Consider the following 26,888-nt stretch of genomic DNA (forward strand, 5'->3'; position numbering starts at 1 on the left):
ACGGTGACGGATGCGTATCCCATGCCTCGTGTGGATGAGTAGTTAGACCGGCTGGCAGGGGCAAAGTATTTGACCACCATCGATCTATGCAAAGGCTACTGGCAGATTCCCCTTAGTCCTGACGCTATTCCCAAGTCGGCATTTGTCATCCCGTTCGGCTTATTCCAGTTTCGAGTTATGCCATTTGGGATGAAGACTGCCCCGGCGACCTTCCAGAGGCTGGCTGACCGGTTTCTGGATGGTCTCCAGGACTATGCTTGTGCCTACCTGGATGACATCGCCATCTACAGCGCGACATGGAAAGAGCATCTAAATCACCTAGAGACAGTATTGGACAGGATCCACAAGGCCGGATTCACCCTGAACCCAAACAAGTGTCACGTGGGCAAAGCAGAGGTTCAGTATTTAGGTGTTGTGAATTTACCTTTTGGCTCCCTCTAGTGGCTACTAGTGATTTTACTCTGGGTATGTCTATCATCCCTTGTATGCTCACCTGGGTCGTTAGGTCAGGGGTGTTGCTATATAAGCTCCCTGGACCTTCAGTTCAATGCCTGGCAACGTTGATATCAGAGCTAATCTGTAGTGCTCTTGTCTACTGATCCTGGTTCCTGCGTGATTAAGCTAAGTCCGCTTTCTTGCTTTTTGCTATTTGTTTTTGTTTGCATTTTTGTCCAGCTTGTTCATTATCTGTATCCTTTCCTTGCTGGAAGCTCTAGGGAGGCTGGAGTTCTCCCCCCGGGCCGTTAGACGGTTCGGGGGTTCTTGAATCTCCAGTGTGGAATTTTGTTAGGGTTTTTGTTGACCATATAAGTTATCTTACTACATTCTGCTATTAGTAAGCGGGCCTCTCTTTGCTAAACCTAGTTCATCTCTGTGTTTGTCATTTCCTCTTACCTCACCGTTATTATTTGTGGGGGGCTTGTATCCTACTTTTGGGGTCTATTCTCTGGAGGCAAGAGAGGTCTTTGTTTTCCTCTTCTAGGGGTAGTTAGTCCTCCGGCTGGCGCGAGACATCTAGCGACCAACGTAGGCATGTTCCCCGGCTACTTCTAGTGTTGGCGTTAGGAGTAGATATATGGTCAACCCAGTTACCACTGCCCTATGAGCTGGATTTTTGTACTTCGCAGACTTGCTGATATCTCTGAGACCCTCGCCATTGGGGTCATAACAGTTTGCCAGGCCTGTATTAAATGTTAAATGCATTGCAGAAGCGAGATTATAAGAAAGAAAGTTCTGAGTTTTTTTTTCTCTCTCTCGTTTTTTTTTCTTTTCCCCTTTAACTCTGAGTGGCTTGTGTTTGCTGCAGACATGAATGTCCAGACCTTGATTACAAGTGTGGACCAGCTTGCTGCTCGTGTGCAGGGCATACAAGATTATGTTATCAGAAATCCTATGTCAGAACCTAAGATACCGATTCCTGAACCATTTTCCGGAGACCGATTTAAATTTAGAAATTTCAGGAATAATTGTAAATTGTTTTTGTCCCTGAGACCCTGTTCATCTGGAGACTCCGCTCAGCAAGTAAAAATTGTTATTTCTTTTTTACGGGGCGACCCTCAGGATTGGGCCTTCTCGCTGGCGCCAGGAGATCCGGCATTGGCTGACATTGATGCGTTTTTTCTGGCGCTCGGTTTGCTTTATGAGGAACCCAATCTTGAGATTCAGGCAGAAAAAGCCTTGCTGGCGATGTCTCAGGGCCAGGACGAGGCCGAAGTGTATTGCCAAAAATTTCGGAAATGGTCCGTGCTGACCCAGTGGAACGAGTGTGCATTGGCTGCAAATTTTAGAAATGGCCTTTCTGAAGCCATTAAGTATGTGATGGTGGGTTTTCCCATTCCCACAGGTCTGAATGATTCTATGGCCCTGGCTATTCAAATCGACCGGCGGTTGCGGGAGCGCAAAACCGCAAATCCTCTCATGGTGTTGTCTGAACAGGCACCTGATTTAATGCAATGTGATAGAATCCTGACTAGAAATGAGCGGAAAATTCATAGACGCCAGAATGGCTTGTGTTACTACTGTGGTGATTCTACACATGTTATCTCAGCATGCTCTAAATGTCTTACTAAGGTTGTTAGTCCGGTCGCCATTGGTAATTTGCAACCTAAATTTATTCTATCTGTAACTTTGATTTGCTCACTGTCATCGTATCCTGTCATGGCGTTTGTGGACTCAGGTGCTGCCCTGAGCCTTATGGATCTGTCATTTGCCAAGCGCTGCGGATTTGTGCTTGAGCCATTGGAAAATCCTATCCCTCTTAGGGGTATTGACTCTACGCCATTGGCAAAAAATAAACCGCAGTTTTGGACACAGGTTACCATGTGCATGACTCCCGAACATCGGGAGGTAATACGTTTTCTTGTTCTACATAAAATGCATGATTTGGTTGTTTTGGGTTTGCCATGGTTACAGACCCATAATCCAGTCTTGGACTGGAAGGCTATGTCAGTGTCAAGCTGGGGCTGCCATGGAATTCACGGAGATTCCCTGCCCTTGTCTATTGCATCTTCTACGCCTTCGGAAGTTCCGGCGTATTTGTCTGATTATCAGGATGTCTTCAGCGAGTCTAAGTCCAGTGCACTGCCTCCTCATAGGGAATGTGACTGTGCAATAGATTTGATTCCTGGCAGTAAGTTTCCTGAGGGGAGACTGTTTAATCTGTCGGTACCTGAACATACCGCGATGCGTTCATATATCAAGGAGTCTCTTGAGAAGGGGCATATCCGTCCTTCTTCTTCCCCTCTTGGTGCGGGATTCTTTTTTGTGGCCAAAAAGGACGGATCTTTGAGGCCTTGTATTGACTATCGGCTTTTAAATAAGATCACTGTCAAATTTCAGTATCCTTTGCCGCTGTTGTCAGATTTGTTTGCCCGGATTAAAGGTGCCAAGTGATTCACCAAGATAGACCTTCGTGGTGCGTACAACCTTGTGCGCATTAGGCAGGGCGATGAATGGAAAACCGCATTCAATACGCCCGAAGGTCATTTTGAGTACTTGGTGATGCCATTTGGGCTCTCTAATGCACCTTCAGTTTTTCAGTCCTTCATGCATGACATTTTCCGGAAGTATCTGGATAAATTTTTGATTGTTTATCTGGATGATATTCTGGTTTTTTCTGATGATTGGGACTCGCATGTGGAGCAGGTCAGGATGGTTTTTGAGATTCTGCGTGAAAATTCTTTGTTTGTAAAAGGCTCAAAGTGTCTCTTTGGTGTACAGAAGGTTCCCTTTTTGGGGTTCATTTTTTCCCCTTCTGCTGTGGAGATGGATCCAGTCAAGGTCCGAGCTATTCATGATTGGACTCAACCCTCGTCAGTTAAGAGTCTTCAGAAGTTCTTGGGTTTTGCTAACTTCTACCGTCGTTTTATCGCAAATTTCTCTAGCGTTGTTAAACCGCTGACGGATATGACCAAGAAAGGCTCTGATGTAGCTAACTGGGCTCCTGCTGCCGTGGAGGCTTTCCAGGAGTTGAAACGCCGGTTTACTTCGGCGCCTGTTTTGTGCCAGCCTGACGTCTCACTTCCCTTTCAGGTTGAGGTGAATGCTTCGGAGATTGGGGCAGGGGCCGTTTTGTCGCAGAGAGGCCCTGGTTGCTCTACTATGAGACCTTGTGCCTTTTTCTCTAGGAAGTTTTCGCCGGCAGAGCGAAATTATGATGTGGGCAATCGGGAGTTGTTGGCCATGAAGTGGGCATTTGAGGAGCGGCTTCATTGGCTCGAGGGTGCTAAGCATCGTGTGGTGGTCTTGACTGATCACAAAAATTTGATGTATCTCGAGTCTGCTAAACGCCTGAATCCTAGACAGGCCCGCTGGTCATTGTTTTTCTCCCGTTTTGACTTTGTGGTCTCGTATTTACCAGGTTCTAAGAATGTGAAGGCCGATGCTCTGTCTAGGAGCTTTGTGCCTGATGCTCCTGGAGTCGCTGAACCTGAGGGTATTCTTAAGGAAGGAGTTATCTTGTCAGCTATTTCTCCAGATCTGCGACGTGTGTTGCAGAGATTTCAGGCTGGTAGGCCTGACTCTTGTCCACCTGACAGATTGTTTGTGCCTGCTAAATGGACCAGCAGAGTCATTTCCGAGGTTCATTCCTCAGTGTTGGCAGGGCACCCGGGAATTTTTGGCACCAGAGATCTGGTGGCCAGGTCCTTTTGGTGGCCTTCCTTGTCAAGGGATGTGCGGTCATTTGTTCAGTCCTGTGGTACTTGTGCTCGAGCTAAGCCTTGCTGTTCTCGTGCCAGCGGGTTGCTCTTGCCCTTGCCTGTCCCGAAGAGACCTTGGACACACATCTCTATGGATTTCATTTCGGATCTTCCGGTGTCTAAGGGCATGTCTGTCATCTGGGTGATATGTGATCGTTTCTCCAAGATGGTCCATCTGGTTCCTTTGCCTAAGCTGCCTTCCTCTTCTGATCTGGTTCCTGTGTTCTTCCAGAACGTGGTTCGTTTGCACGGCATTCCTGAGAATATTGTGTCGGACAGAGGATCCCAGTTTGTTTCCAGGTTCTGGCGATCCTTTTGTGGTAGGATGGGCATTGATTTGTCGTTTTCCTCAGCTTTTCATCCACAGACTAACGGACAAACGGAACGAACTAATCAGACTCTGGAGGCGTATTTGAGGTGTTTTGTCTCTTCTGATCAGGATGATTGGGTGACCTTCTTGCCGTTGGCTGAATTTGCCCTTAATAATCGGGCTAGTTCTGCCACCTTGGTTTCGCCATTTTTCTGCAACTCCGGTTTCCATCCTCGTTTTTCCTCGGGACATGTGGAGCCTTCTGACTGTCCTGGAGTGGATTCTGTGGTGGATAGGTTGCAGCGAATCTGGAATCATGTGGTGGACAACTTGAAGTTGTCACAGGAGAAGGCTCAGCGTTTTGCCAACCGCCGCCGCGGTGTGGGTCCCCGACTTCGTGTTTGGGATTTGGTATGGCTGTCTTCTCGATTTGTTCCTATGAAGGTCTCCTCTCCCAAATTTAAGCCTCGATTCATTGGTCCTTACAGGATATTGGAGATCCTTAATCCTGTGTCCTTTCGCCTGGATCTTCCGGTGTCGTTTGCCATTCACAACGTATTTCATAGGTCCTTGTTGCGGCGGTACGTTGTGCCTGTGGTTCCTTCTGCTGAGCCTCCTGCTCCGGTGTTGGTTGAGGGCGAGTTGGAGTACGTGGTGGAGAAGATCTTAGATTCTCGTCTCTCCAGGCGGAGGCTTCAGTACCTGGTCAAGTGGAAGGGCTATGGTCAGGAGGATAATTCCTGGGTGGTCGCCTCTGATGTGCATGCGGCCGATTTAGTTCGTGCCTTTCACGCCGCTCATCCTGATCGCCCTGGTGGTCTTGGTGAGGGTTCGGTGACCCCTCACTAAGGGGGGGTACTGTTGTGAATTTACCTTTTGGCTCCCTCTAGTGGCTACTAGTGATTTTACTCTGGGTATGTCTATCATCCCTTGTATGCTCACCTGGGTCGTTAGGTCAGGGGTGTTGCTATATAAGCTCCCTGGACCTTCAGTTCAATGCCTGGCAACGTTGATATCAGAGCTAATCTGTAGTGCTCTTGTCTACTGATCCTGGTTCCTGCGTGATTAAGCTAAGTCCGCTTTCTTGCTTTTTGCTATTTGTTTTTGTTTGCATTTTTGTCCAGCTTGTTCATTATCTGTATCCTTTCCTTGCTGGAAGCTCTAGGGAGGCTGGAGTTCTCCCCCCGGGCTGTTAGACGGTTCGGGGGTTCTTGAATCTCCAGTGTGGAATTTTGTTAGGGTTTTTGTTGACCATATAAGTTATCTTACTACATTCTGCTATTAGTAAGCGGGCCTCTCTTTGCTAAACCTAGTTCATCTCTGTGTTTGTCATTTCCTCTTACCTCACCGTTATTATTTGTGGGGGGCTTGTATCCTACTTTTGGGGTCTATTCTCTGGAGGCAAGAGAGGTCTTTGTTTTCCTCTTCTAGGGGTAGTTAGTCCTCCGGCTGGCGCGAGACATCTGGCGACCAACGTAGGCATGTTCCCCGGCTACTTCTAGTGTTGGCGTTAGGAGTAGATATATGGTCAACCCAGTTACCACTGCCCTATGAGCTGGATTTTTGTACTTCGCAGACTTGCTGATATCTCTGAGACCCTCGCCATTGGGGTCATAACATTAGGGTATTGGGTGGGAAGTGGGAAACAGCGACCAGAACCAGCCAAGATTGAGGCCATAGCAAAATGGTCCACTAAAACCCAGGTCATGGTGTTTCTAGGGACAGCGGGGTATTACAGGAAATTCATTCCCAATTACAGCAGCGTAGCCAAGCCCCTCACTGATCTGACCCATAAGAACCAACCCCGCCAGGTAACATGGACCCCAGAGTGTGAGGAAGCCTTCCGCCAGCTAAAGGATGCCCTCACCAATACCCCTGTATTGGCCACACCCGATCCAACTAAGCGTTTCCTGGTTCACACAGACGCTTCTATGTTTGGATTGGGGGCAGTACTGAGCCAAGTCGGGCCGGACGGCCAAGAACACCCGGTAGCTTACCTGAGTCGGAAACTACTGCCCCGTGAAGTAAGCTGTGCGGCCATCGAGAAGGAGTGCCTGGCGGTAGTATGGGCACTCAAAAAGTTGCAACCATATTTGTATGGATGACAGTTTTCCCTCCTAACGGACCATAATCCCCTAGTCTGGCTTAATCGGGTCTCCGGAGACAACGCCAGATTACTGCGGTGGAGTTTAGCCCTACAACCTCTGGACTTCACCATCCACTACATCCGGCAAACAAAACGGTAACGCCAATGGACTAAGTCAACAAACGGAACTGGTACCAACCCCATAAACTTCGGTCATCCCCAAACCGATCCGTTAAGGATCAGACTGTGTATGCCGATCGCGTCGCTGAAAAGGGGGAGCCGTGTTACAGAACCCCTCAGCACCCAGATTATGATGTGCAGGTATATGTATGTGTATAATAGTTTCCATGTGAGAGGCATGTCCCTAATGCATCAGCCCACAGGCTGCACCCCTGGGCAGAGGGGACAAGATATCCCCCTTCTGACCTCTCCCACCTTTGTAATTCCCACAGTAAATATCGGCAGGCTCCCCCCTGCGGCTATTGTAATGCATGTCTGGCCTGCCACTTTTCAATAGGCCTGCCCTCTGTACCTGTGTGGTATATATTCTGTGTCCTGTGAGTAAAGTGTTGTCATACTGGAAATACGTGGAGAAGCAGTGATATTTTATATGCGCCCATGTAATCAAGGAATTCCAGCCAGCGTGCTTCATTCAGACTCCAGCTAAAGCAGAGTGGACCTCCTGAAACACAGGGTGGTACTAAAGAGGTACTACAGCACAGAAGACCCCGTTACATATATTATCTTTACCTATTATGCTATGTGCATGAAGCGGTTATCATATTTCCTCCTCATGATTATTCTTCCTTGAATTTGGACATTGCTTAATATTGTCATTAATTGTCATTTAACTCTATTACACTGTGGCTGATCCTGTTCTATGGGGTGCATTATAGAGCATCATTGTGTTTTGGGTTTCATGTATACCACTTTGGGAAAATCAGGATTTTTTCCCTTTAACCAATGTTTTTCTTATGTTCTTTAACTTATATACCCCATGTGCGTATTTCCATGATTATTCCCCTATGGTATTAAGGTAATTAATCCGGTATTACAGGCTTTACTCAGACACCACTCCTTTTTATATTTGCCATATCGGACTCTATCCACCATGGGAATCTTTTGCACCTTTATTTTCGGTACCCCAAATTAGCATGTTTTGCACAATATCTCTTTTATAACATCTATTTTGTGGTCCCCTATTCGTTCGTATGAAGTGTATGTTGTACATAGTTGTCTCCTTTAATTGTTCTTTGGATTTTATCATTTAAGTGGGCGGGCACTCTTGCACACAGTGCCTACTTTTGCCATTTACTGTTTAATAAAGGCATTTTTTATCACTTATATTATTGTCCCTATATCTATTTTTTGGTCCAATCCATGTTCAAAGGTGTTTCCCAGTTTTCATAATTTGAAAGCAGCATAATGAAGGGGTATAGACCCCATTTACTGCATTATGTCACTCACTGGGCTGCTTAGTGTACGTTTTATAAAATCACAGTTTCATTAACAGGAAATTATGACTAGAAGACTAGTAAGTCTGGTGCCAGGTAGTTCGACCACACTCCTACCAATGATTGCCAGCTTTATGCCTATGCACAGTGTATACAGAAAGCGAGCAATTCAGCGTTCGGAGCGTTCGGAGAACTGGTAGATCTGCAGCAGATAAAACAGTTTTAAATCAAAACTGCTACACCCAGTAAAGTAAGAGATATTGCACTGGAATCCGGGCCTCTGATGCTATATTATGCTGCTTTCGGATGGGTCGCAAAAACCTGGTGACAGATTGCCTTGAACTGCTTTTCTCAGTCTCAAAGGATATTAAAGAGGTTGCCAATACTTTAACTTTGATTACATATTTTTTAGGACTCTTATTCTCTCCTTGCTTATACTCTGTATTCATTTTGAGAGCTTGGTACCGCTACTGTTGGCTGAGACCCAGCGTTGGCTCATGACTAACGTGATGTCATAGACCTAATGGAAAACAGAAGAATTAACTGGGTAGAAAGGCAAAATGAGCAATTGTCAGTACACAGCGCTATACAATATGATTACTGCAATATACTAAAAGGATAAAAACTTTCATGGGAGTGCTTCTTTAAAATTATGCTGACATTTCCTGCTGTCTTCCCAAACTGAATTTTAGCTCTTCATCTGGTTAGCTGAGAGAATCAGATAATAATAGATATTGGCAAAATAAAAACATGAATATTTTGATGGAATTATTTTTTATTCATATGGGTTTTTTGTTTTGTCCAGTTTGGAATGTTTTTGTGCAGCTCCATATATATTCACACCAGATTCATATATCATAGAATGTTAGAGTTAAACGGGACCTCAAGAGTTATCGTGTCCAACCACCTGCTCGATGCAGGATTCACTAAACTATCTCAGACAGATGTCTGTCCAGCCTTTGTTTGAAGACTTCCATTGAAAGAGAACTCACCACCTCTGGGGGCAGCCTGTTCCACTCATTGATCATCCTCACTGTGAAAAAGTTTTTTCTAATATCTAATCTGAATCTTCTCCCTTTCAGATTCATTCCATTTCTTCTCGTGTTTCCATGTGCAAATGAGAATAAAGATGATCCCTCTACACTGTGATATCTCTTCAGATATTTGGAGACAGCTATTAAGTCTCCTCTTAACCTTGTTTTTTGCAAGCTAAACATTCTCAGATCCTTTACCTGTTCTTGGTAAGCATACTTTGCAGTCCGCTCACCATCCTGGTAGCTTTTCTCTGAACTAGCTCCAGTTTTTCACTGTCTTTTTTAAAATGTGGTGCCCAGAACTGGACACAGTATTCCAGATGAGGCCTGACCACGGAGAAGTAGAGTGGGATAATTACTTCATGTGATCAAGACTCTATGTTTCTCTTAATACATCCTAGAATTGTGTTTGCCTTTTTGCTGCTGCATCGCACTGTTGATTCATGTGCAGTCTGTGATCTGTTAATATACCCAAGTCTTTTTCACACGTGCTGTTGCTTAGTTCTATTCCTCCCATTAGATGGATGCAATTTTAGTTTTTCTTGCTCAGATGTATAATCTTGCATTTCTCCCTGTAAAATACCATTCTATTAGTTGCTGCCCATTGTTCAAGCTTATATAGATCCTTTTGAATCCTTTCTCTGTCTTCTATAGTGTTAGCTATCCCTCCTAGCTTTGCATCATCTACAAATTTGATTAATTTAATTTGAGTTCCCTTATCTAGATTATTTATAAAAATGTTGAACAATGCTGGGGCCAGGACAGAGCCTTGTGGTACCCAACTTGAAACACTTTTCCAATTGGATGTGCAACCATTTATTACCACTCTTTGAGTACGATCACTGAGCCAGTTATGAATCCACCTAAACATAGCCTTGTCAATCCCATACTTGGTCATTTTTTTTTTAATAAGGATAGTATGAGATACTTTATCAAATGCTTTGCTGAAGTTAAGATGTACTATATCTACCGCATTTCCCTGATTCACATAATATAAGAAAATTAGATTAGCCTGGCATGACTTGTTTGCTACAAACCCATACTGGCTCTAGTTAATTATGGTATTCTTATCCAAGTACTAATATACATGCTGTTTAATAACTTGTTCAAAGATCTTTCCTGGTATAGAAGTAAGGCTCACTGGTCTGTAATTTCCTGGCTCCATCTTTTTTCCTTTTTTGAAGATAGTGACAACATTTGCCCTTCTTCTGGGACGTCTCCTGTTTTCCAGGATTTTCAAAGATTCTGGCTAGTGGTTCTGCAATTTCCTCTGCAAACTCTTTCAGTATCCCAGGATATCCAAGATGTATTGTTTCTCCTTGCGGAGATTGACATGCTAAGCAGGCCAAGATGAGGAGACTTAAAGCCGCAATGCTCCTCTGGGAAATATGCAAATTATGCAAATTGTCTCTTCAGAGAGGAAGAGAACTAGAACTCTAGTGCCACCTATTGGAAGGTAGCAATCCTACAAGTCAATGTCGACCCTTTAATGAGCCTTGTCACATGACTTAGGATAATAGCCAAACCAGAATCTCAAGGCTCGTTAAAGGGTCAACATTGACTTGTAGGATTGCTACCTTCCAATAGGTGGCACTAGAGTTCTAGCTCTCTTCCTCTCTGAAGAGACAATTTGCTTAATTAGCAGTATCCTAGGATATAATTCTTCTGGACCAGGAGATTTAAATTCATTTAAATTAGCTAAGTGTTCCCTCACCATCCAAATATATTACATCCAAAGCAATGCTTTAATCCACACCCATCACCCATGTATCACGTTATTGTTCATTGGTTAGTAATGAAAACCTAGAAACTTAATGAGTAATTAGTTGCTTTGGATTATACAAATCATCACGTCATGCTAATAAACAATCACCATATCTCATGAAAATTCAGGAAAACTGATGTTTAGCATTAAAAGGCAGAGATTTATTTTCAGAATCCCAATGTATGTATCCTGTACATCTCAGTGTTTCACTTTAGATTTACTGTAGGTGTAGACGAAAATGGAACTACAGAACTGTTTTATAGGTAAGTGCTAGAGAATGTAGAACATTCACGTCCACGCCACAGTTTTTCTTTTTCGTCACAAGCCGTACATATTGCCTATCCCATCTTAACTAAGCAAGTAGGCACACACTTTTGTTTTTTTACTGCAAACGAGTGTGAAAAAGTATACATAGTAAATCAAGAGTAGAAGTCCAAACAATGTACCAAAGCAATAGCACAAATCACATCTGTACAAGTATCATTGTTTCACTTTTATAATTAGCTTTAAAACCTTGATAGAGAGATGTGTTACAATCATTAGTAGACCCCAAGAGATGAGATTAATTTATTTACTAGCGCCTCCGTTACAGAGGCTAATACTCATATACTTTTTTCTTAACTCTCAAATATATTTTACAATTACCAATTTTAAGTCAACATACGGCATTTATTTACATTTACCTATACAAATGGTAGATTCCATTACTGTGCTACTACATTCGTCAATAAACTAACACCCCAGAGGGGAATGCCTGGCGTTACGATAGGGCCTCACCTGTTCTCCCAAAAAGACAATTCTCTACACTATGTTCAATGTGACTGTGATACAGGTTTTGATCCCTGTACTGTATGTGTATTGGGGAACAACTTTCAATATCTTTGCATTGGACACATCATGCCGGTAACATATATAAGCATGCGCTGCCTCCAAGTTTAATAACATCACATACATTTGTAGAAAGGCTGCCACAGTTTTTTGTTTGTTTTTTTACAATGTAATATAGAGAAATATAAACTTCAATCCGGAGCCCACGGATGAAAACTATTAATAAAAAAAGAAAAAATAAGATTAGCCACCAACCGTTGAATGTGCACCATCAACATCTTTTGGTTGTGACATTGCCTACTGACTCTGTTACCAGAACAGAATGCAAGCAGCAGCCCTCATCTGAGGCTATTATTCCTCAGCTATGACATACATGTGTTAAGCTTCCCATATCACATCTGTCCATCTCCATACAAAACAACCCAAGCTTTTTCTGAGCTCTTGGCCTCCACTCATCGTGTGTATTCTTTGAGTTGTATACAACGGCTTTGTAAACTGGTCAATGACAGAGATTGTCTGTTGGATATTGTATCAGATAAATTCGGCATCACATTGTGATGATTTCAGTCTGTTAAAACGGGTGATTCAGCCTCTAACAATGGTTTATGGCACTTAGAAAAGAAAATGATGAAGACAGCTACGGTAGCTTGCTAGAAGCAAGTGACATGGTTTTTCCTAGTATGGGGTATATGGTGATAAAGGACTAGCCACATACAAAGCAAGGTGGATTTATTCTCTTCAGAATAGTATGCATTGATTGTGTTTCTTCAGGTTCTGTTTAGGTAGATGGATAAACGTCTTCCCATTGGCATGTCTTCTTACTACGACAAACTAATTTCTGCAAAGCTTCATCCTGATGTCCACAAGTTGTCTGTCATTAGTGCACATAGCCAGAAATGTAGAGGTGAGCAACAGTCAATAGAAAGTCTATAGGTATGTACAGCAGAAGTCACTAAGTTTGTGTCATACAATATTTCCCTTTTTTTCATCCACATCAAAGGCAGGAATACAAGAAGGCATTGTTAGATGTGGTGGACAGACATGCGAGCCTGCTGATTAACAGATACAGTTTTAAGGCCTTTGTCTATGTATGCTGAGTTACATAAAGGCATAAGCACGGAGTAGGAAAGACAGTGAGAGACAACCAAACATAGACGGAAGAGGAAAAGAAGCAAAAGAAGAGATAGGCTCAGGATAAAAAGATACAACTTATTAATGGCAAATATCAATACTGTGCATTGTACAGATGGAGAAGTTTGTGTTGCTTGCCCTTTGATAGCTTCTCAGCATCTTTGTTATATTAATACTGTTAGAGGTTATAACACATTTCATGGAGTTCAGCGGCTGTTCACCACATTCATTCATCAAGACCATACAGGTAACATCGTCAACGTCTAGCCAAGAATGTCAAGGTAAACGGGGGATGCCTTGGACAAGTTCTGAAGAAGGTTGTGGATTTCTTTGATGTTCAGCCTCATGTGAGGCTCCCTCTGCCAGCAGCCTAACATTAGATCATAGACTTCCTTCGGACAAGTGCGAGGTCGTTGCAAGACTCGACCTTGAGTTATACACTCGATCACCTACAAGAGAAAAGGACAAAGAATTCAGATGACTGTTAGAATGATCTTGTAGTCTCTTGTGAAATAGTAAGGATTTTTTTAATTAACTAATACATGCAACTAATAATTTCATCTGTTGGATATAATTAGGTTATGATCCTATGGTCCAAATAATTGCAGCAACTTGAAAAAGTGTTCATGATCAATAGATTTTTTCACATTTTTTTACATTACACCCACAACATAAATGTATTTGTTGGGATTTTCCTTTGAAACACCAACACAAAGTAGCAAGTATTTGTAAAGTGTAAAAGAAATGATACATGTTTTTCTAATTATTTAAAAAATATAAATCTGAAAATTATGACGACCATTTGTATTCAGTTCCCTTTAGTCTGATACCCATACATAAAATCCTGAGTAACCAATTGCCTCCAGAAGTCCCATAATTAGCAAGTTGAGTTCACCTGTGTGTTATTCATTCTCAGTATAACTACAGCTGATCTGTGAAGGCCTCAAAAGTTTGTATAAGAACATTAGGGATCAAGCAGCACCATGAAAATCAAGGAACACACCAGACAAGTCAGGGATAAAGTTGTGGAGAAGAGTAAAGCAGGGTTAGGTTATGATGCACTAACAGTACAATGTGGAGTATCTGTTTTTTGAAGTAGATATGGTATGAAAGAAGCATGAACTTTACATACAAGATATAATTTTGTTGCATGTTTTCTTTATGATGAAGTTTTCATTTTGGGGGATACTGTCTAATTTTTAACAAACATTCACAAAGCTATAAAGTAAATGCAATATTCTTTGTACAAGTCTATGCCACATCAAAGCATTGTATTTTACAAGGGTATGTTCAAACGGGTTAAATTGTAGCAGTTTTCAAAAAACCCTAAAAAAAAATCTACATTTGTTTAGAACTGCAGATTTTCACCCTCGCTGCTAAATTATGCAGTAAATTCTTCATTAAAGTTCATGCAAGTAAAACGAATTTAAAAAAAAAAAAAAAAGTTCATGCAAGTATGTTGCAGATTTGCTCCCCCGTGTACACAAAGCCTTTAGAATGGCACTTTTGCTAAATTCAGTTTATACAACTATTTTACTAATGGGAAAATTCCAAAATTATACTATTTATAGATTTTGATTTTGCACAGTGCCAGGAAGTAGATGCATAACATTTAGCACTTCCTACTTTTCAAGCTTTTCTCTACTACTGAACCCTAAGATGACATGACTATAACAATGCATGTTCATTTGAATACTTTTTTAACATCAAATCTTCATCTATAAGCAAGAGCTGTTACAAGATAACTTTTTCTAAGAAATTACATATATGCACGTGCCCAAAATAACATTATTTTAAGTAACATGTTTCCCCGAAAATAAGCATATTTTCAGGGGATGTTTTATTTTTTCCATGTACTACAATCCACATTTATCTTTGAACAAAAAAAATCAACATGTATTCAAATATACACATTGCACACACAGTACACATGTATATACATACACTGCACATACATATACATAAAAGCCTGTCTGTTTTTCAGTTCTTCTAGACTCCAGCATTTAAAGGACCTTTGGCGACATCATGGTCACGTGACTGTGAGGTCACTAAAGTCTTAAGTAGTCTTAACCTCAGAATAGAAACGCTAGGAACTCCTAAAAGATTTGGGTACCTTGGGCAATTGTCCACACCCTAACATTGGTCTGACTGTAACTAGGGCTTATTTTTAGAGTAAGGCTCCAAAATCATGTAAAATCATGCAAGTGCTTTATTTCGGGGTACTTCCATTTTCGGGGAATATAGTAGATTTTTAGAGTAGATTATAGTAGATTTTTAGCAAGTAGTCAGTAGCCAGGTCTAAGGCAAACCCTATGTATATAGGAAAATTAACATCATAGAAGGGGTTATTCCCAAATCCCCTTTATGACTCAGAGCAGAAACACATGTAAAAAGAGCAGATCTGTCAGTGTATTACAAGGTCACCCTTTTATTTCAATGGGCATTGTGTCTTATTGTATTTCACCTCTCACTGTCTAACCTCAGGAGTTTTTGAAGCAGCTTATTGGCTTGTCCTAGGCTGGTTACCATGATAAGCAACCTTTCTAATAGGCATTAAAAAACCTCATGAGTCTAAATAAGCTAAAACACAGCTAAAATCACTACCAAAAAAAATGTTTTTCCCTTATATTAGCCACTTTTTTCATTTTCTGCAAACATACAATATATACAAACCTCATTATTTGATAGCTGATACCATGGTTGCTTGCCATAAGTGAAAATTTCCCATAGCACCACTCCTAGACTCCAAACGTCACTTTCTGTTGTGAATTTTCTGTACATGATACTCTCAGGAGGCATCCAACGGATAGGTAGCATAGTATGTCCTCCAACCTAGAGACAAAAAAAGAATTTGTTACAGTAAGATTTCTAATATATTGTCAGAAATGTGCAAAAACGTACTTAAAGAGGACCTTTCAAGCTCATATGACCCCCACTGACAACGCCTCTCTCCTGGCACTTCTTGTTAGTAAAGCATTGGAAGGGGAAGGGGACAGCAGCATCGCAGGGTTGCAGCAGTTGGAAGAGTTAGGATTGTCTCGGTAGCAACTGAGGAGCGAGGACAGGTAAATAAAATGTTGCCACAGTCCTGACTTTCTCTAAGGACATTTAATTTCAGTCTGAACTGGGGCCCAAACTTTTTTCTCCCTATGGGCGCTGCCTTTTCATGACTGGACAGCATCATGGTGGGTTGAAAGCACACGCCCAGAGCTGGTAGAAATGAAACCCCCAGTTGAATAATGGGAAGATTCACACATTGGGTGCCAGTATTTTCAGTGCCCTGTCTCCCCGCATGTGAAAGGAAAAAAACATTTTCATCTACATTCCTGCTACTGTATGCAAGCTATACAATTTTAAAGTCAAAGCTTGTGAAAGGTCTTCTTTATAAAGGAAAACTGACTAGATAATTGGCACAGGAAAGATATATATCTTCATACCGTGTTAGCCAGTAGACAGAAAAATATTCAGAATTGAGTATCCTCAGTGATTGATACCTTTTAATGGCTAACTGAAAAGACGGTAACACATTGCAAGCTTTCGAGACTACTTTGGTCTCTTTATCAGGCATAGACTAATACAAAATCTGAAGAGTCACGTGTTTATGCACAACACAGCACAGAAATAATGCAATAGAAAAGCCAAGTAACGTGAAGCAGAACTATCATTATGGGAGAGGGATAAACAGTTGTGGCCATAAATATTGGAACAGTTCATAGATAAGGAGTGTGAAAGGAGTGTGTCTCCCCTACATACTAGGGCAAAATCTTAGAACAAGGATGTATTCTCATCACCACACAATAAGAGAAAAAAGAATGGATCTACATGTGGCCAAACATTTTTGTATCCCTGATCACAGCACCATGGACATGAAATTACTTGTGTTAAAAGGTAACTTGAAATCTCAGAGAGACGGAAGAGTCTGGGAGTATAAACTCATGACAAACTTTGACACATTCAGTGCAGGAATGAATGTGTCACATGGATTTATGTTTTTTACATCAATTAAGGAATTTGTTCCTCAGACCTTGTGGGGGCATCACAACACAGAACCAGACCACAATCACAGGACAATAAAACTTTCACACTTCTTATCTATGAACTGTTCCAATATTTATGGCCACAACTACTTATCCCTCTCCCATAATGATAGTTCTGCTTCACGTTACTTGTCTTATCTATTGCATTATTTCTGTGCTGTGTCGTGCATAAATATGTGACTCTTCAGATTTTGTATTAGTCTATGCCTGATGAAGAGACTCGAGTAATCTCGAAAGCTTGCAATTTGTTACCATCTTTTCAGTTAGCCATTAAAAGGTATCAACCACTGAGGACTCTCAATTCGAAATATTTTTCTAGATAATTGGCTTAATCAGAAACTATTCTTTTTTCCATTTTTCTTAAAAATGTCCGCAGTTTTGAGAAGAACATCCTAGAACTTGACTGTATCTTAGGGTTGTAGAATATTTTTTTATATGACTGGGAAAAGTTGGGAACGAGTCCGCCAACATGATTGTAGGCAAAAATTCCAGATGTTAACTAATACTTTTACTCTGCAATGAAGACAATTCTTACTACTAGAGTACGTACTGTTAAAAGGGTTGTGTAGTAAATAGAAAAAATCTTTCTACCACAGGCAGAATACAACTGCTAAGTGATCTATTAGAACACTTTTATAGAAGAGCGGTGTATATATCTATCAATAATTAAAATGCTTTAATAGTCAAACAAAGTGCAAATTAGATTACAAATATCAACTATGGATGAGTTATACATAGTAAAACCTATTAAAAGGTCATACGGTGTTATTTTCTTCTCATTTTTGTCCCTGTGAATTTTAAAGCAGAATTGCATTCAATAAAATGTTCTTTTCACAATCACTTTATAAATATCCACAAGTTTATATTCACATAAAGAGTATCACTTAACAATGCATTAGCTCAGGATCTGACTTTTGTCATGGACAATATGGGGGCTGAGAAGAAACCAAACACAGACTGGACATCTGATACTCTTATGAGCCATAGACCTTCCCGAGTCTGACGTATTCTGTATAAATTGACAATTAATATAATACTGGCTCCATTATGCAATAACTGACTGACATAAACAAGATTTTATTTATTTTCTAAGCTCGAGACCAGAGCAGACTATACAGCAACTTACTTTGTTTTATGCACAATTATCCGCTTTGTGCCCAATGAGAGATACTTCACAAAGAATAATTCATGTTTTTACATTATTTACTTTCTAGAATTTCAATCTTTTTACATGTACTCATTTTACATAATATTGGCATTATGCTAAATTTATACTGTGGTGATCTCAGCTGGATTTTAACCAAACGGCAACATCTGAGTTATTTTTTCCATCCTATGTTTGCATAGTTTTCCTTCCACACTCCATTCAAATTAGCTTTGTCCTAGAGGGTAAAAATTGATATCACTAGTTCCCCTACTGGAGGTAGATACCATACCAATGTCAAGCAATTTAATAAACTTTCCAACATGGCCAGGGACATTAGCCAACTCAGACACCTATCTGAAAAGCTGTGATTGTGAGCCAGTACCTATACTCTCTAAAGTTACATTAAGGGTGTCTTATTCAGCCAGCCAAACATTGCTGCTTACAGAGGAGTGTCTGTCAGCAGGTTTATGCTACATAATCTCACGCCAACTTAAGGTAGGGCTGGGACACTGATTTCAGTGATGTGTAACTTATTAGACTATGTGCTGTTGTTTCAATACAATGAGTGTTTTATCAGCAGGATAATATCACTGTCAGACTAGCTCCTGCATGCCAAGTGGTCCAACCACACCCCCCAGCACTGATTAGCAGCTTACTGTAAATAGACAATGTCCACAGAACACTGTGACTCAGTGATGTGGGCAGGGTTAGCTTTCTCCGCTCTGCTTCATGCTGCATCTAAAAACTCTGATTGTATAGTAGAATATTTTATCTAAGCATTTTATTATAGTCCACTTTATTCTCTGCTCTTCATAAAAAATCTTGTTTGTACTGTCAACCAATAACCCAGATTATTAAATAATCTATCAAGTCTCAAACATTTCTGAGTATATTGCCTCTATAGATACTGCTGTATGAATTAATTCATCCTGCTCACATGCCCTCATGCAGTACTTTAGGCTTTTTGTAAGTTAAGCATTGTTTATGCAAATAGATCCCTTTAAGAACTGCTGATAAATGCTTAGTGAGATGGTTAATGTGGTAAACCACACATTAATATTAATTTTATCTCTTGTGATTCACCACATAATGGGAGTTGACGTAAAAAATTGATATTTATAAAAAATATATATATTAACGTATCCCATTTAAATTAAAAGAACAATCACACTGAAAGTCAGTTAATGCGCCTAAAAGCCTAAGACACTCAATACACAACTCGTTCCCTGTCCATCATGGCTTTATTTATTGATACAGCTTCCTGTTATGTCTCCATCATCTGTTCAATACAGCTTAACTCATTTCAATATATCACCGTGAAGAACAACTACAAAAAAACCCACAAAAATAATAACTCCATGTAGTGACAAGAACCACATATTTAATAGCCCAGATATAAATTAAAGCCCCTTAAAGAATAGCCAACAGGTCAACAACTACAGCTTTATTATGATCTCAATTTTGTGGTTTTGCAGAGCCATTATGATATGCTCATAAGAGTTTCTTAAAGCACCAAACAGCTCAGAGCAGCATAGGGGTAATTGCCTGGCCACAATAACCAGGAATATGTATTATGACCACTAGCATTGTGCATAATATTGTTATGACTGAGCCTACACACTCACACGGTAACGTACAAACCAGGATAGATGCAACACCTGCACTCCACAGGTCCCTATTCAGACTAGGAAAGTCCCTGATCTGACCCTGATTTGTCCCTGCCTGAACGTGGAGATTGACACCTTAAGATTACGAAATAGTGCCACCATTCAACATTGGCTAACCCCGAATGTCCTTAACTGCACCCTCACTGTAGACAAAAGCAACAACAAAGCAATAATATCTAAAGAAATAAATATACATTAATTAGAAGATGAGGCACAGGAAAATGAACATGTTTACACAGTCACACATTAAAGATGGAGGAAAATAAACAGAACCAATAAACAAATGGAAGACGTGGAAACCTCCCAGACCAAAAATGAAGGAAAGGGAAAGGGTGCTAGAGACACCTGAATAAAGGCAAACTAAAGAAAAGAAACAACAACAAAAAATCAGCATCTGGATTGAGACCAAACAGGCTTTGGCTCAGCAGAAAGGGAAAAGCAGCAATAGATCACTGGATTGCATCCCGAAACTTGAGGCATGACAAGTCTACTCATTGAATGAATTGGAACTAAAGTCCTAGTATTTTCAAGCACATATTGATGAGCTATTCAGAATAGGTTATCAATATCAGAGCCAAAGGGGTCCAACACCCCCATCTATTAGATGGTACTATCTATAGTGGGGGCCAGATGTAAAACATGTAGAATTAATTTGAGTGCAACTGGATGAAACTCGAATTTTACAAAAATCTGCCTCCACTAAAATGCTGATTTGTTTTGTAATTTGCTTTGTGCGAATTCATCAAAATGCCGGCCTCCATTTTTCATGTCCATAAAGGGCCATTAAAAAGTTAAAAATATAAGAAAATACATATGTTCACCTTACCATTAACCTCTCCAGATACTCCCTTCCTCACTGTCACCTGTCCGGTCCTCATCACATTTTCTGATACACGCCGCAAGCGCTGAAATCTCTGGGCCTTTCACACTAAGCTGGAACTTCCGACTCTAATAAGGTCCAGCACGGTTCTGCGCATGCACACACAAGGTCAGAATATGTGCTGAGGACTGGATGGATGACAGTGAAGAGCGGGGGGGCTGGAGAGGTGAGCAAAAAGGAGAATATAAAGAATTTACTTCATTTTTTGGATATTACACTTATTATGTTCTAGACCCTCAAGGCATAATATGCGACATAAATTGAATAAATACTTTAAGAATTTCCCAGGAAATCCACGCTAACAAGTGAATTCAAATATTACCTGATCCGCTCATATCTATTAAATGATTTATCCTGACCGAAAAACCCCTTTGAGGAATATCAATTTTTTTAATTAATTAATTAAGAGCAGGTACTTTTTGCTAAAATTAATTTTTGTATTGAGTTTCAGTACAATTTTTGCAATATTTGGCTCTTTTTGTCAATTTGCATCACCACTCATTGCTGGGGAAAAAATTAGATTAATTAGAAATTAATAAGTGATTTCTTTATGATGGGGAGATTGAAACTCTTTTATCTGTCTTTCATTGAATTCTCTCAGCTATTTCATGAGAGGAGCTCAGTAAAAGTCAAAAAAGAGATGCAAACTCCCCATCGGAACTAGCCCTCTGACAAACATGTAGTTAATCCCAACTTTTAGCCAACACACCATAAGCTGTGAGACCTAAAACCTAAAAGATCAAACGATGCACAATTTGTAATGAATCTCATTTACAAAACTAAAATGTACTGTATAAGAAAAAAAATGTAAAGGAAATTGACCCAAACGGTCTATATCCTTTTAAACGCGTCTTGTTGCACGACATGTGTATTGACTCTTCTGAAATTAAGGACTTCACACTTTATGTGGTTGATAACATTTAAAACAGTTCTAAATAATTAATAAGTTGTGTCTATTACCGTACTTAATTGACAAAATTGCAAATAAAGTATAAAGTACAACCCAAAGCTACAATTCCTTGGCCGTAATTAGTACTGTGTCTTATAGCTTCCCAATTACAATCTGTTTTTAACAGTTCTGTTTTCCAATTTGGCAGCAGAAATGTCCTAGGTCCCTTTCAGGTATGAGCAGAGCTGGACTGGCCATCTGGCAATTCTGGCAAGTGCCAGAAGGGCCTGTCTGGTCGTGGGCTGCCTTGTCTGCTACATTGTTAACAGAATCGCTGTTCTCAAGACACCCATACTGTTAAGAGTTGTGACGGAGCACAAAGCCGCTGACTCCGTCACTTACCCCAGCGGGCCACGGGTATCATTAGACATATTGGTCTTGTAGAAAATCTTCCTTTCCTCCATCCTGGGTAATAATAGTGATATGTCCCCATCTGGCTCATGGGGACAGGGACAACATGGGCCTTTGTGATTTCAAATACCAGGACTGAATTTCAGCCCCAGTCCGTACCTGGCTACGAGGGTCCAGATACAACTGCTGACTCTCGACCAAATACAATAACACTTGTAGCTTCTTCTTTTTCATAAATTTATAGTGTTGTCCTTATCACATTAAGACCAGTCACATGAAGAGACCAAAACATTTCTTACTTTGTAATAAACTTTGTGTTTCTCATAAAAACCCTCATGGGTGATAAGAGCTGCTCACTACAACACTGGACTCGTTCTCCTAGTAGTGCGGCTAATGAAATGATGTCAGCCCCCTCACAGAGGAATAGTGTTATGCGGCATAGGTATCCCAAGTGAACATGACTAACTCCCATTTACTATAAAAATGAGCAATGGCCACCTGGGAATTTATTGCATTAATTCATTATGTAAAAAAAAATAATGAGATCATGACATGTGGCCTTCTCTCAACCGTCTCGAACTCTGGTTATGGATTAATGTAAAATTAGAAGGGGGACCTGCTGTCCATCTTCAGCTTCCAAATCGCTAGTGACTTTTACGTCCGGCAAACAAGACCACATATCTTAGCTACCTTAAGCTGCAATCACACTGAAATCTTTTTTACATAATTATACCTAAACCTATATAAGCACATAGGTCCCGATTCCTTAAAACTTGCGTTTTGTACTCCAGTCTTAATGAAGAGCGTCGAGGAATAAACTGCGTGGAATTAATTAAGGGGCGCACACCACTTAGTGAATCTTATCAGTGGTGTGCGCCTCGCCAAAGAGGCTACTCCAGTTAGGGACTGGAGTAACATTTTTGATGTAAGAAAAGCCACCCATATTGATGAATTTGATGTAGCTCTTCCCAACCTCCATCCATTTTGCCAGCGTTGGCCAAAACTGGGGTTTAAACACCAAGTCACAAAAATGTCTGCAACTCGGTGTCGCCAAAAAAAATTTGACTTTTTAAAGTGTTTTCCACCATTTTACTGCTTTGATGAATAGTGGCCATAATATATTGCACTGTTCGTTATATGGATATATCTCATCGCCTAGCAAAGGCATAAGACCAAAGCATAGAATAATGGTGTACAGATTATGGTGCGTGTCCATGAAATCTCACCATACCTATACTTATCTACTGCTTCATAATTTTCCTAATTTTATAGTCTTATCATAGCTTTATGTAATCGCACCATTCTCACACTGACGTTTCCTTGGGTAAATTATAAGAGGAAAATAACAGTGGCAAACTCCTAAAATGGTGAAATCATGCTACAATAGTAAATGCATGGTGCGTTTGGTCTTATATACAAAAAAGGTTTCACAAATACTTTTAAAGGCAGGTTAACTTCGATCATAATCGTATCCTACTATCATAAAAGCAAATCTGAGCAATGTAACACCACTGAGTAAAGCATATTCTAGTGCTGTAATGCAATTCACCATCATTATAGCCTTGATGTTACTATAATATATATATTTCCTAATGGGATTATAATTGTCATGCAAAAAGTTGCCAATGTATGCAATACTATATTAGCAATAGGGAGTCAAGTACATTTGCCATATTTGACGACATGTGCGGAGATGTGGGGTTGTAATCTCTGCAGAAGAACAAGTTATTTTCGCGTTGTAAACAGACAGCGCAATATCCACACGAGGGCGCTGTAGTGAAGCCATTTCTTGTTTTTAGGTATCAGGCAATGCAATACGCTGAGAGGTAATATACCGACAGCGAGGCTTATTTCATCCTTATCTTCAGATATTGACTAATTGCCTTTTTTCTTTCACAAATCACATAAGAATACTGTAAAACAGAAAATATTCTATTCTAGCTATTGTGATAAGAATGATATGCCTACTAAAGACTCTGTACAAATGTACCAGTGTATTAATGGGGTTGTCCTCTTTCAGACAATGTTCTGCACTGGCTGCAGTTCGTTAAAACAACAACAAATCGCATTTCACCGACCTTTCCAGGGACCACCGGTGAGTCTTCCGCACCTGCTCCTGGTGTCTGGCATTGACGTCATGTCGATAGCGGGGCAGGCAATCAGTGAGCTCAGCGCCTCTGAAAGGGGCATTCTGTCTACACTCAGCTCGCTGATTGGCTGCAGTACCGTCGACAGGTGGGCAACTAAGTTTTGTGTACGGAAAAGCAATGCTGGTACATTTGTACATTTAAAGGGGTATTCCCATCTCCAAGATCCTATCCCAATATGTAGTAGGGTTAATAATCATCATTTTCCACAACTTTTACTTTGGGGTTCCCACACCCAGAACCCCCACATTTTGGCACCTCTGATGGTGGACACATGTACATATGTGTACAGGGTGGAGCACCACAGCTCCAAGCACAGTTTAGTAGTCACGGCTGACCATTGCAGAAAAGATTTGGAACAGAAGAGAATAGCAGCTTATCTGCAGTATCCAGCATCCAGAGGTGATAATGGCTGACCTTAGCTATCCTAAGAATAGGTCATCGATCTAAAAATAATGGACTCCCCTTTTACAACAATTTAGTGGTCAGCCCAAATAAAGAGATTCTATCACTTGATTTTTGCTACATCATCTTAGAGCAGTAAATATAGAGGCAGAGACCCTGTTTCCAGCAATGTGTCACTTACAGGGATGCTTGTGCAGTTTTGTAAAAACAGTGTTTTCCTGACAGCAGATCATCACTGAGTGGACTAGCAGCAATTTAGCCCTTGATATTCATGGTCTTTGTCTATCCCTGCCTTCTACTACTGATTGGCAGATTGCTGCCTTTGCACAGTGCATTTCACACCATGTTTAGGTGCTACTGAACCTATGGCCCATGCAAATGCAAATGTACTTGTATGCCTACAGAGGTGCATAAGTCCCACCTGTAACATTGATATGTGAAAATACCAAAGGTGGTAGTTATGGCAGTTTGGATAATTCATACCTTGGCAGGTGGGCTTGGGGTACTACTCCTATATGGGTGGTTATGGGGGACTCACTTATATACATGTGGGTCAGTCTGAACTTCATATTATCTACTCATTTCCCTGTGAATGTAACTCTAAGTCTACGATACTTCAGGGTGAAAGTTAAAGCATATTTTATCTTTTGCTAATGCCAAACCACTGTCTTCACCCACAATTCATTACATGTCAAAAGTGAAATCTGCTTTTGACTGCTAATCTCAAAGAGACTGACAAGAAATTACCAGGCTCCCAAGGCTGGTTCAATAATCCTGCCATATATAGCAAAGAGCATTGTGGCCAGAGATTTTCTGTCAGGAAAGATGATCAACCACATTGTCTATTTTTGAAGACACATAACTATGTATACAGAAAATAAAACAAAAGCACTGTAATATAACCACTAAGTTAGCAAATATTTTTCTAATTGCGCTTGTTTCGCTAACATATTTATTTTACACCCATTTAACATTTTTAGACTTCTAAGCAATTTCGCTGATCTGCATATATACCATTTTGATTCAGAATTGTGTTTCTCATGAAACAACAATTATGGAACTTCTTTTCTTAGAACAGTAAAATTAAAAATAAAAACACACCATATCCCTCACCTGTCCAACAATAATCCATTTATCCCACAATGTAATCCGTCTCTGCTTCAACAGGATGCCTTGCTGAACGGTGGCATGATGCGACTGTTCAGCAGGCATCCGGGAGACACTGAGCTGAGTGTCAGAGTGCAGTTTCAGTGAACTGTGGTGACGTCATTGAGGTTACCGTGGGTCACTAAAGCTGCAGTTCCCACAGACTGCTCATTGTGAGGGGCCCAATGAACTGCAGTGACCTCAATGAGATCACCGCTAGCACCGTGAGAAAATTCTCACGGTGCTGGTGGTGATGTCATGAAGGTTACCACAGTTCAGCAGCCGACCCACACTGAACTGAGTGTGGGAACAGCTGCCAGTGACCGTCGGTAACCTCTATGACATTATTGTTTGACAATGAAGCTCTGCCCCAAGCTCAGCTCAGTGTTTCCTGCATTCATGGTTGAGCAGTAGCATCATGCCACTTCTCAGCCATGTAATCCAGATGTAGCAGAGGTGGACTTCTTTGTGAGACAAATTGATTTTCGTTGGACAGGTGAGGAATAAGGTTTTTATTCATTTTCATTTGAACAGTAGTAAATGGGAAAATTAGGGTGGGTTTTGTTTATTTCAATTAAAGGAATGTATTCAGGCTGTGTATTTTTTACAATATGACTATGGGGTTTGCAATGGGGGTGTTTTATAGAAACCTCACCAGAACCACCACACCAGAGCAAGTGGGAAGAGTGATGCTAAGCATCAGATTTGGTGCATCTTATGGATGCAGCATTTCTGGGGCGGCTGAAGGCAGATTTTGGTAGCCTGGGAAGGAGGGGCAATTCCCTGGCACTTCCCAGGCTATTAATATCAACCCACAGCTGCCTGTTTAGTCTTTTCTGGTTAGAATTTATAGGGGGATCCTACATCACTTTTTTTCTGGGATCCCCCATAAACTAACCAGTAAAGGCTAAGCAAATAGCTGTGAGCTGTTAATAATAACCTGGGAAACTTTTGGGATATTAACCCCTTTCCCAGATTAGTAACATCATCCCCGGGCGTGGACTTTCCCTCTGCTGGTTATCAAAATTATGAGGGAGCCCCTGCCAAATGTATTATATAATTCTTTATTTTACACACGATGTACACAGTGGGCACTGAATACCACTCCCATCATTGTTGCCTGGTCATGCTGACTTTTAACTCTTGTATATTGCTAAAACATGTTTAAAACGTGATGCTGATGTATACTAGACATGTGGTAAATGTTATTTATTAATTCTCTTTAGTGGTAAAACTATCTGTTTAAGGGCATAAAAATCAAAAGTTCAAAAATTGAAAACTTTTCCAAATTTTCATTAAAAATATAATTTTTTCATAACTAATGAAACGCAAATCATATCTACCTAAGTTCA

General features: G+C 40.7%; 1 protein-coding gene across 8 annotated transcripts in view; it reads right to left on the reverse strand.

Moving 5' to 3' along the window:
* Window positions 1-10,987: 10,987 nt before the first annotated feature.
* Window positions 10,988-26,888, reverse strand: part of NTRK2 (neurotrophic receptor tyrosine kinase 2) — a 348,034-nt gene continuing 332,133 nt past the window's right edge. For all 8 annotated transcript variants that reach the window (XM_077248960.1, XM_077248958.1, XM_077248956.1 and 5 more), the window contains 2 exons: window positions 15,481-15,639; window positions 10,988-13,256 (listed from right to left, as the gene is read on the reverse strand). In XM_077248960.1, coding sequence (XP_077105075.1) covers window positions 13,071-13,256; window positions 15,481-15,639 — 345 coding nt within the window. In that variant the 3' untranslated portion in view covers window positions 10,988-13,070. The remainder of the gene's footprint in view (window positions 13,257-15,480; window positions 15,640-26,888) is intronic.

Source organism: Ranitomeya variabilis, chromosome 1 (assembly GCF_051348905.1).
Source record: "Ranitomeya variabilis isolate aRanVar5 chromosome 1, aRanVar5.hap1, whole genome shotgun sequence".
NCBI lineage: Eukaryota > Metazoa > Chordata > Amphibia > Anura > Dendrobatidae > Ranitomeya > Ranitomeya variabilis.